The sequence below is a fragment of the Gasterosteus aculeatus genome, chromosome Y, assembly GCF_964276395.1.
Source record: "Gasterosteus aculeatus chromosome Y, fGasAcu3.hap1.1, whole genome shotgun sequence".
In the NCBI taxonomy this organism is placed as follows: domain Eukaryota; kingdom Metazoa; phylum Chordata; class Actinopteri; order Perciformes; family Gasterosteidae; genus Gasterosteus; species Gasterosteus aculeatus.
In genome coordinates, this window is record NC_135709.1 from 4,190,482 (window position 1) to 4,202,479 (window position 11,998).

The 11,998-nt window shown below is 46.1% G+C and overlaps 1 protein-coding gene and 1 pseudogene across 11 annotated transcripts in view; both read right to left on the reverse strand.

The window, feature by feature from the left end:
* Positions 1-3,694, reverse strand: part of LOC120812424 (endoplasmin) — a 13,659-nt gene extending 9,965 nt beyond the window's left edge. For 10 of the 11 annotated variants that reach the window (XR_013454694.1, XR_013454691.1, XR_013454698.1 and 7 more), the window contains exons 1-7: positions 3,498-3,656; positions 2,933-3,035; positions 2,427-2,568; positions 2,013-2,129; positions 1,575-1,906; positions 1,295-1,406; positions 1,072-1,194 (exon numbers count right to left, since the gene is read on the reverse strand). Coding sequence is in view for 3 of the 11 variants with exons in the window: in XM_040168353.2 (XP_040024287.1) it covers positions 1,072-1,194; positions 1,295-1,406; positions 1,575-1,906; positions 2,013-2,129; positions 2,427-2,568; positions 2,933-3,035; positions 3,498-3,546 (978 nt within the window). In the remaining 8 variants the exon portion in view is untranslated. Of the gene's footprint in view, positions 1-1,071; positions 1,195-1,294; positions 1,407-1,574; positions 1,907-2,012; positions 2,130-2,426; positions 2,569-2,932; positions 3,036-3,497 lie in introns of all 11 variants that reach the window. The other variant, XR_013454693.1, reaches the window with a different exon arrangement.
* A 650-nt stretch (positions 3,695-4,344) lies between these two features.
* LOC120812425 (general transcription factor II-I repeat domain-containing protein 2A-like) lies at positions 4,345-5,701 on the reverse strand (annotated as a pseudogene).
* Positions 5,702-11,998: the final 6,297 nt, after the last annotated feature.

Genomic DNA, 11,998 nt, shown 5'->3' on the forward strand with positions numbered 1-11,998 from the left:
ATTATGTTATCAGTAAAAGTCATATACAATTAATGACAATGAATACATGTGTTAGTAGTTTATTAAATTTAAGAAAACAGTAGAGAAAAGTATGTCAACACAACACAACAACACAATTGCAGATTAAGAACTATCTCCTTTTTACAGTAGTGCCCAGAGGGCCTCCTTGTCCTCCACGTCAGGTCCTGCCTTGCACAGAGGAGCCATGAACCCCAGAACGCGCGTTCTGGGGTTCATGGCTCCTCTGTGCTTCTCTCTCTCTATTCGACCTGGTGTTTCTCCTCTCCCTGTGCTCTCTGCATCATTGCCTGTCCTCTCACTGCCTGAAAAAATATGTTGAATTTAAGAGTTAACCAGTTAAGCAGCCTGTCAATTACACTGACAACATAAGTTAAAGGAACACTCATGTACTATGTCATCATAAATAGACTATACAGCATGTTTTTTTTCACATTGAGAACTGACTTGTTTTCTAAACTACGCGTCACCAGGCGTTTTTCTTGTCCTTTTACCGTGCACGACCAGCGAACACAGAGCGCACGACTACTACCCCCCCCCACCCCCCCCCGTCGGACCTTCTCGACCGGTCCGCGAAATATTGTCTGACATGAAACCGGTCCGTGAGGTAAGAAAGGTTGGGTTTACACACCTCCTGGATCCTGATTGGTCACTGCTGCAGCCGCAAGGCACTGATTGGATGCTCACAGACCGTAATACAGCGCAGCTGAAAAGGATTCAGACTACGGCGTTTACATGTTCAACAATAGGAAACGTAGTCTTAGCTGTTTTAAAATTACACCAAGTTTATTTCGGATTATTCCAACGGAAGAATACAAGGCGCAGGGAACTTTGAGGTGCGTAAACGCCACTTATAGGTGCGTAAACGCCACTTATAGGTGCGTAAACTCTACTTATAGGTGCGTAAACGCTATTTCCAAAATTCAAGAGGTGCGTAAACGGCGTTTACGTGCGTTTACCCTCCACTACAGCCCTGCACCTGACCAAACCGATTTGACTATGCAAAGTCTTATTTAAAGATCATACGTGATCATTCCCACACAAACTTCCTACCTTCTTAGTCTTGGGCTTGTCTTTGTCTTCCACCTCTACCTCTGCCTCCTCCTCAGCAACCTCTTTCTCTGGTTCCTCTGCTGCTTCAGCATCTTCCTCAATGGGCTCCTCAACCGTCTCAGTCTGGCATATTGTGAGAAAGAAGAAATTATGTCACTTCATAAGACACTGGGCTCAACTCTGTCAAAGAAGTGTGGGTGGGGGGCCGGTCTCAAGTAATCACCTTGCTAGCCCAGACGTAGATGGGGAAGTTGATGAACTGGGAGTATTTCTTGACGAGGTTTTTAATGGTCTCCAACTCGAGATAGTCGGAGGCCTCCTCTTTCAGGACCAGTCTGCGATTAGAAAATGTCATTATTATTCAAGTTTTATGCTAGAACATGAAGACCAGGTGTGAAGACCCACACAACTATCAGCAGTTTATCATCCTTAATAAAGTAGCCAAAACCTCTAAGAAAACCTTCTAAAAAAAGAAGAAGAAAAAAACAGAACATTAAACCTACGTGATGGTGGTTCCTCTGCCCAGTGTGTCTCCGCGGGGGTCCTCAATAACGGAGAACTGATTGGAGTCGGACTCCCAGATGTGCTGGGTGTCGTTATTGTGTTTGGATGTCACGATGACTTTGTCGGCGATGAGGAACGCAGAGTAAAAACCCACACCAAATTGGCCAATAAGCTCCGAGGTGGATTGGTCCTCAGTCTGCATGTCTGACATCTTGTTGAGGAACTCGCTGGTGCCAGACTTGGCAATGGTGCCCAAGTTCTTCACCAGATCTTCTTTTGTCATTCCAACGCCAGTGTCAGTGATGTGAAGCATGTTCTTCTCCTTATCAGACTGGAGAAAAAGAAAAAAAGCAATTATGTTACCAGTAGATCATGAACAGCGATCAACATTCCCAATAAGGACTGCGTCGTACAGTTGTTCCTGCCTGTACCTGTACCTTTATTTTTATGGTCAGCTCTTCATTGGAGGCCATTGCCTCGTCATTGGTCAGAGACAACAAGCGGATCTTATCCAGAGCATCCGAAGCGTTGGAAATGAGCTCCCTAAGAAAGATCTGACAAAAGAAAATGTATTATTAGTTCAACCATTACGCAAGAGATCTGTAGCACAATATTGCTCCCCAATAGTCAAAATGCCAGAGGCCCAACCCTAAAATTATTTTTGTACACATTGGCCACTTCTAGTGGAACATTATAAAAATTGAAAGACAATCTAATAGTTATCTGGGAGTAAGTTTCAAGTGGTTTTACGGTCGGCAATTAAATAAGTTCATTATTATTATCATCATTATTCCTCTCTGATGGCCGTATATCCACCGTGATACATAAAGATGTTCTTTATCCTCACTCACCTCCTTGTTCTTGTAGAGGGAGTTGATAATCAGCTTCATCATTCGGTTGACTTCTGCCTGGAAGACGTGTTTTTCAGACTTCTCTCGGATTTCCTTTATCTGAGCTGCATTCAAACCATCCAGCTGGATAGCCTCCTCCTCTCTGAAGATACAGATGCACACAAACACCACATTAAATCAGGGCAGGGCACGACAACAAATCACAGCTGCAAACAGAAAACAAATCTGTCGTTGCCTCTGGGGGATCAGTAGCCAGGTTAAAGCCAAAGACACACAGGGGCCCGAGGTCTTAATGGACAGCTGTGCGACAAAAGGTTGCAGGTCTTTACCACCACTACAATTCAAGAGCCGCTATGAGCATGTGTGTGCACACGCCCGGTCATGTCGACCTTGTGCTGTTAATTCTGGGTTTAGTTGACCTTTTCCTGATCTGGACAACCTCGGTTCACACATTCTTAAAAAGGTATTCAAACAAAAAAAAGGGGGGGGGGGGGGGAGACACCTACCTCTGTACCACCTCATCATCTGTTCTGGAGGCATCTCTGCTTTTACCAAAGTCCTCCTCCACCACCCCGTCGACGTCCAGCTCATCCTCCGCCTTCACAGCAGCTGCAGGGGGATTAAAACCAAAATGGATCAATTACAAGTGTATTTTCAGACGTATTCACCACTCAAGATCCCTTTCATTTAGAACGAGGCCTTGCGAAGTGGAAATCACTATTAAATAAGAACGGCAGCATGTTAGTTAAGTGGAAAACGGAAGTCACGTTAACGTAACGTTACATGATACCATAGTAACGCTTTAGTGGCGATGTTAGCCGGCATCAACCGGACTGAACGGAAACGTCGCATCGAGGTTTTGCTCCCGAAAAGCAGTAAGAAATATTAGTGTGTCTACAAGAAGTGCGTTGAAGCCCATTTTATCAAGCGGTCTAGCACTACAAATTGGACAAAAAAAAGCAGTGGAGAAGAACCAGGTTAACATTCGCCTTAGATCAATGGCTAACGTTAGCTAGAATGTTGGGTAATTAAAAGTAAGACAAAATAGCGACAAAAAAATCCGCCACTCACCAAAGGCAACGAGTGCAAAGAGGAGACCTATCGCCCAAACTCGTTTCATTTTGCAGAACCGCGTGAACGACGAGGTGTGTCTTCAGCTCCTGAAACAACGCCGGGAGATACGCGCAGCACAGCCAAGAAAGACTGACAATACGCCTCTCCCTCCGCAAGAGCTGACTTTATCAACCCGGGGACCACGGACCAATGGCAGCGCACCACGCACAACGACCGTCCAATCACATCTGGAAACCTGGTACATGTTGTCCAATCGGATTCTTCAACATAAGTCAATACTCCAAAATCGTGGCTAGACACCATTGGCCAAGAATAAATAATCAGCACATCACTCCCTAACACAAGGGTGGGCAATTCATTTTTACCGGGGGCCGCATGAGCAACCCGAGCACTGCTGGAGGGTCACATCGACAATATTTCAATTAAATTTTGCTCAATATTATTTTTGATATACCGTAGATAAATAATAATTATTATTTAATTTAACCTAACTTAACTTTGTACAAAAGCAGATTGCTTTTGATGGTTTTATTTAAACTCTTAATCCTTAAATATTTATATTAGGCTATGTGAAATTGAAATAAGAAAACAACAAACAACTTAACACGTTTATAGAAATACTGCAATACAACAAACAATAACTTGTTATGTTTTCCACCTCATTTTACCTCTTCAGCGCGAATAATCCAGTCTGTTCTGGGCTTGAACAAGGGCATTGAAATCTGGCTGAATGTCGGAGGTGGCTATGCGAAGGACAGCTTAGGGGTGCTCATCAGTGATAGAGAGTAAAAGTCCAGCAGTGAGACTGACCTGAAGTGCTCTGCCAGAAGTAGGTCAGACTGCAGGTCAATGAGCTCCATCTGAACATCGCTTGGTGCATTGTCCACACTGCAGTTGAAGGGAGAAGAAACCATGTGCATTTCAGTCTCAAGAGTTTTGAAATCTTGAAATCGCCTCGAAAACTCTCCATGGAGTGCTTCAAACTTGCTTCAGTACTTGTGGAGGTGATCGGCTGATCTTGTGGCTTCCTTTAGTGTTGGAAAGTGGGTCAGAATGTTGTCCTTCACTTGGCTTGAGAGAAGCTCCAACTTTCTCATGAAAGCCGTCACTGCACTGTACATCTCATGCACAAAAAAGCCCTTGCACTGCAGTTTGACATTCAGTTCGTTCATGAGTGCAGTCACATCCACAGCGAATCCGAGGTCTGCCACCCAGTCTTCATCTGAAAGTTCTGGGATGACATGTCCTTTCTTCCCACAGAAATTCTGAATCTGGTCTCTCAGGTCCCAGACACTTTTCAGTACTTTGCCCAGGCTGAGCCACCTGACGTTGCTGTGGTAGCCTATGTCACCATGTTCACTTTCATTTCCTCCAAAAGTGCAACAAATTGTCTATGATTTAACGCTCTCGCTCTGGTAAAGTTAACTGTTTTAGTTACAGCATCAACAACATGGTTAATTTTTAACACTGTCTTACACAACACTTACCTGTATAATACAATGCAAAAATGTCAATTTCTTCACAGGGTTAATTTCTGTCACTTTATCCTGCATCCTCTTTAAAAGTCCAACATTTTTCCCCGTCAGATTTGGACAACCATCTGTTGTCACACCTGCCAGCTTGTCCCATTTCAGTCCTAACATGTCCAAACACGCATTTACCTCTGTGAACAAGTCATTACCTGTGGTTGTCCCTTTAATTGACTGCATGGCTGCCAGCTCCTCCGTGATTTGAAAGTCTGCAGTTATCCCACGTAAGAAGATGAGCGGCTGGGCGGTGTCACGTACATCGCAGCCCTCATCCAAAGCCAGAGAAAAACAGTCAAAGTCGGCCGCTCTATTCTTCAGCTGAAGCTCCAAGTTTCCAGCGATGGCCTCAACCCGCCTCATTACAGTGCGTCGGGAGAGTGACACGTTCTCAAATGCGCCCTTCTTCTCCGGGCATATCAGCGCAACAGAGTCCAATAAGCACTCCTTTATAAACTCCATCAGAAAACGCCTTACTTTTTCTGGCGATTTTGTGAGAAATGACGAAACTAGTCCTGGCGGCTGCATCTCTGGGGGTGTGAAGTTTGGTAAACAGTCCTCGTTGGGTTTGCAGTTTTACCATCAACGCATCAGCCTCCCTTGCGTGTTCTTCATCAGACAAATTCCGGTATTTATCCTCGTGCTTCGTCGTGTAGTGGCGATTTAAATTATAATCTTTAAACACAGCAACCTGTGTACCACAAATTAAGCACACGGCTTTACCTTTAATTTCTGTAAAGTGTCTTGTTGAAAATACGGCATTCGTCATCAACTTTTCTTTTTTTAGCGTGAGCGGACATCTCGGGGGTAACCGGCCATCACTTGACGCTGTGCACCTTCACTCACAGGTTACGCACGGATATACGTCCATAAATAACACTTTTCAAAATAAAACCAGCACAGTTGTATTGCACACTCGACATAGATATTTTTTAAATTTATTTTGTAATTTATGATTGGCCTCACGCGGGCCGGACAGGGACGCACAAAGGACCGGATGTGGCCCGCGGGCCGTAAGATCCAAAAACTTCGTCAAAACGTTTTTTACATTTCCATGCAATGTTACAGCCGAGTGACACTGGGGCTAGATACATTTTGACAAAACAGTTCCAAGGCCTTGGTGATTAAAAGTTATTAAAAACTTTTGGTTACGCTGTTGCCATGGCAACCTGTTCTTCACGGAAGTCCTTTTGAGAGTCTAAATGTGCTCCAATACTTACCATATGGAGAACCCACAGTACCTCTGCCTTTTGGGTGTCTGGTGTTGAAATGAAACTTGTTACAGCCGACTGAGAGGTGGCGTCTGAACTTGTAACGTCGTTGCAGGGATTAACCTGGCCCCGCTATGGCTAGCTGCTGCAACGTATCGCTGGTGCTTTCCTCCTTTCATGTGCGACTCAACGGTTTTGAGCCCCATGGTCCCTAATGAAAAGGTCTTTTGCGTAGTTTACACATTGCCTCATTGTTGTTTTCAACCGGCGCCAACCACCTCCTAAATGCATCCTCTTCCATCCACTTGTCGTTAAATTTGCACTTCCCCATCTTCTTTGCATTTTCAACCTCACATTGACAACTGCTGCGACACGCAGCCTGACGTCAGCGTCTGTAGCCGACGTACCGTAAACAGCTATGAAATTACGGAGACTCATTTTGCACAATACTAAATTAATCAACGATTAGATGTTTTACGATGCGCCACTGTGCTTTCTCGTCGTCATTAAGCGCACTGGCAAAAAATGAGTATCTACAGCAACTTTAGGTGAAATTTAAGACAACTTAAGACCTTAATTACCCGAATTTTAATTTAAGACATTTTAAGACTTTTGGGGTAAGGGGAGGTGTCCTGTATCAATATCAGTGGTATCGGTACACTCAAAAAAATAAGTCATTGGAAAAACTCAATTTATTTGTGTTCAGGATTTCCATCCAATACATATGTGTAGACCTGACTGATCTAATTTATCTCAAATGAATAGATACCATTAATCAAATATAAAAAATGTTGTTCGTTCAACTCAATTTAAAGTCATTGGAAGAACTAATTTTTGGAACTAACTAATTTAACTAACTAACTTAATTTATTTGTGTGCAGGATTTCCATCCAATAAATATGTGTAGCCACAACTCAATCTAAGAGCATCCATGGAATAGGATTACATTTAATTAGTCCAACTCATTTTTATCAAATACTTCTAAAACAATTATTTTATTAAACATTTCTTATTTTATCCCCTATTACGACACATGAAACATAATGTAGTTCAAGCGTTTTTATTGCAAATGCTCAGAGAAGTCAGAACTGACCATCCAATCGATTTTTCGATTTCTCTCGATTCTCTGTAGAACGATTCGGTCTTGATTCAGAAAAGTTAATAATCGGAATTAAAAAAATGAGGGGAACCGGTGCTGATGGTCCGAGAGGCTGAGACATGTTTCCCCAGCTTCACATGCTGCTTCCTGTCAGACAGGAAGTCTGTAATCCACTTGCAGGTGGAGTCGGGCGCGTGCAGCTGGGAGAGTTTGTCCTGCAGCAGAGACGGGATGATGGTGTTTAAGGCAGAGCTGAAGTCCACAAACAGGATCCTGGCGTAGGTTCCTGGGGAGTCTAGATGCTGGAGGATGTAGTGGAGGGCCATGTTGACAGCATCGTCCACAGACCTGTTGGCTCTATAGGCGAACTGCAGGGGGTCCAGGAGGGGGTCGGTGAGGGACTTCAGGTGGGTCATGACTAGCCGTTCAAAAGACTTCATGACTACAGAGGTCAGGGCGACGGGCCTGTAGTCATTGAGTCCTGTGATCCTGGGCTTCTTGGGAACAGGGATGATGGTGGAGGCCTTGAAGCAGGCTGGTACGTGGCATGTCTCCAGGGAGGTGTTGAAGATGTCAGTGAACACCGGAGACAGCTGGTCAGCACAATGCTTCAGGGAGTGAGGGGAGACTGAGTCCGGACCGGCTGCCTTACGGGGATTTAGTTTTCTAAAGAGCCGGTTAACGTCTCTCTCCAGAATAGAGAGGGTCGTTGCTGGTGGGGGAGGGGAAGGTGATCTAGTTGAAGAGGCGTGAGCACCTGATGGGCTGGGGGAGGGAGGGGAGCTGCAGCAGGTTGGTGGAGCTGTGGGGGATGGAATCAGGACATTGTCTTTCAAATCTGCAGTAGAACTCATTCAGCTCCTCTGCCAGGCGGAGGTCATTCATGGAGTGGGGGGGTTTTGGCTTGTAGTTGGTGAGGTGTTTGAGGCCTCTCCAGACCGAAGCAGAGTCACTTGCTGAGAACTGTTGTTGGAGTTTCTCAGAGTACAGTCGTTTAGCATCTCTCACCGCCTTGCTAAACTTGTATTTTGCCTCTGTGTACAAGTCTTTGTCCCCACTCCTAAATGCCTGATCCTTCTGCAGGCGTAGTGTTCTGAGTACCGCTCTGAACCAGGGTTTGTTGTTGTTGTAACTCACCCTGGTGCATGATGGTACACAGCTGTTCTCACAGAAGCCGATGTAGGAAGTTACAGCCTCTGTGAACTCATCCAGACTGTCAGTAGCAGTCCTGAAAACATCCCAGTCTGTGCAGTCAAAGCACGGCCGAAGATCCTCCAGCGCCTCACTGGTCCACTTCTTGAATTCCCTCACCACAGGTTTGCAGAGCTTTCCCCGAGTCCCCGAGGACAATAACTAAAGAGTCCGGGTTGGTCCGCTCCACACGCCGTATCTGGTCGGCGAGTGTCCGCTGTGCCTCGTGCACGTTGCCCGCCGGCGGCATGTAAACACCGACCAGGATGAATGAAGCGAACTCACGGGGGGAATAAAAGGGTTTGTAGTTGATGAAAAATGTTTCCAGATCAGGAGAACATGTTTTAGGATCACCGTTATGTCGTTGCACCAGCTGTTGTTGAAATAGAAGCAGATTCCTCCACCCTTTGTCTTGCCGGAGAGCTCCGTGTCGCGGTCCGCTCGGAGCAGCTGGAAGCCCGCCAGCTGGAGCGCGGAGTCCGGTATCGATCCGCAGAGCCACGTCTCCGCAGCTGAATTTCGTCCAGTTTGTTGCACAGTGAGCGCACGTTGGAGAGAAAGATGCCTGGCAGCGGAGTGCGAGAACCACGCCTGCGGAGTCTCACCAGCGAGCCGGCCCGTTTTCCTCTCCTACGGCGTCTCACCGCGTGACGAAAGGTGAGCGCACCTTTGACTATAATGTCCAGTAATTCCACAGAAGAAAGCAGGAAAGTTGGAAGTAACTCCGCTGGAGTTGTTCCACGGATGTTCAAGAGCTCATCTCTGGTGAAAGAGCTCCGGGAATCGCAGCAGCAAACGTAATTAACAACAAAAACAACAAAAAACGAAGCGCACCGAAGCACCGTGGCGGCCATCAACGGCGCCATCTTGGATTTACTTGTTTGCTGCACTAACCTCTGGCAAGCCACAAGTACCAAGAAGTAGCAGCATCCTCAAATTGGATCCAGTTCTAGAAGGAGGACTTCTACGAGTTGGGGGACGGTTGAATAAGGCAGCAATCCCCAAGGACGTTAAACACCCCCTCATCTTGTCAAAAGACCAACACATCGCCGACCTTATCCTCCATCATGTCCATTTACAGCTTGGACATGGAGGTAGAAATCATGTTCTTTCTGCTATAAGGTGAAAATACTGGATCACAAGTGGACCTACTGCAGTGAGGAAGATCATATCAAGATGCCTCATCTGTAAGCTCCATGGTAGGAAAACTGCTGAGCAAAAAATGGCAGACCTGCCAGAATAGCGAGTGGTTCCTGATCTTTCGCCATTCACTAACGTTGGCGTAGATTACTTTGGGCCAGTTGATGTGAAAAGAGGGCGTAGCATTGTAAAAAGGTATGGAGTAGTATTTACTTGCATGACAAGCAGGGCCGTGCACCTGGAAGTGGCCTATTCTCTGGACACAGACTCGTGCATCAATGCGTAGCGAAGGTTCATCTTTTGAAGAGGACAAGTCTCGCACTTGAGATCCGACAATGGCACCAACTTTGTGGGTGCAGAAAAGGCGATGCGAGAAGACTTAGCCTCTTTGAATCATGACTGCATTGAAAAAGCCTCGTCCAAGAAGGGAATCAAGTGGAGCGTTAACCCTCCAGCTAGGTCACATCACGGTGGCGCTTGGGAGCGCATGATACGGATGATCAAGAAGATTTTGTGCTCTGTGCTCCGTCAGCAAACCTTGGATGACGAAGGGTTCCATACAGTGCTCTGTGAGGCTGAAGATATGCTCAACGATCGCCCCATCACAAGGCTGTCAGAAGACCCCAACGACCTTGAGGCGTTGACGCCAAACCATCTGGTACTCCTCAAAGAGAAACCAGTTCTCCCACCAGTCTGTTCGACAAAGGGGATGTTTACGCAAGGAGAAGGTGGAAACAAACACTGTACATCTCGTATCTCTTTTGGAAGAGGTTGATCCGCGAATACTTACTACTTTTACAGGAGCGTCAAAAATGGAACCAGGAGAAGAGGAGTTTTTTTCCTGGAGACCTGGTCATGGTTGCCGACTCCACAGCACCACGTGGATCATGGATGCTAGGAAGAGTCCTGGAAACCTTCCCTGATAAGAGAGGTCTGGTACGTGTGGTTCGTTTGAAGACCATGACAAACATCATTGAACGACCCATAACCAAAATATGCTTGCTTAATGAAACTAAAGAGTAATTGGTTCTATTGGCAAACTTTTTTTTTTTTTGGCTCTTTTTGATTTGGGGTAATTGCTCTGGCAGACGCAATTAGGGGCTGGAGTGTAGGAGCCATATTTAATTTGGTATTATTTCATTTAATTTTGCTCTGTGCCACTAGGGGGCTGTATGTGCTTTGTGGCTCAGCCGACCTTGGATCAGCCCAGGTAGGCCATTTAACCTGCAGGAATCCCAGACACAGGTGTTAATAATTTGGGAAGCAAACAGTTTTCGACAGTGCCAGTGTGTGCCTTTGTGGTGAGCAATGCGGTTTGTTATTTTGGGTACATGTATTGAGTTAAAGTTTTGCCGCTGTATGTTATGTGGATGTAAAATAAACATGCAAGATAATTGTAACGATCACAGAACTCCGTTTTGCTGTGTTCGAGCGCACCGGGCGCACGTCTAAACCTATCTACCGTATTAGCAACCAGTACTAGACTTCGTTTAGGACTTCGTCAGTACAGGAGGCTTCTACGATCAGCTCAAGTATGATCCATTGGTGTACTTTTCTCCATGCCCCGAAGAAATCCCGGCGTTTCTGAGGCGTCCCCCACTCCATTTTGCCCGTCAGAGACGGGAGGAGACGCGGTAAACGCGGAGGCCTCCGGGTCAGGCTGGAGGCCTATCTTAGGTCTGCTCGTGTGTTGGATTATGGCACTAATCGACACTTTCTGGATGTTTCCCCTGCCCTGCGACTGCGACCGAGGAGGATTAGAACTCGATGGATCCGGCTGGTGCTCCCGTGCATTGCCGGCTCTGACAGCGTCCGACCAGCTGTTGCTGCTTCCTACCACCTGGCATTTTCGGACCGGGAGTCGCGGCATAGACCCTCGGAACCTCCGCACAATGGAACGTGCTTCACCTTCGCACACTTTTTTCCTCAAGTTGGCTTTGTTGAATGTGAGATCTGTCACCAACAAGACTTTTTTACTGAATTACTTTTTTACCTCACGCAAATTGGATTTTATGTTCTTAACTGAAAGCTGGCTCCGCGAAGGTGATCTTGCTCCTTTTTCAGAGCTCCTCCCTCCAGGATGTAGTTTCCTCAGCTCCCCTCGCACCACCGGCAAAGGAGGAGGACTGGCATCCGTATTTAAATCCACCTTTCACGTCCAGCAGCGTCCAGCTGTTAATGGCTCCAGCTTTGAGCTCCAACTTTTTGAGGTTAAAATCCCCGTGACTGTTCTCTGTGCTTTGATCTATCGCCCACCGAAATTTAATAAGGACTTTATACAGGACTTTGCAAACTTTGTGTCGGGTATTATTCTAGAGTATGAGCACTTTC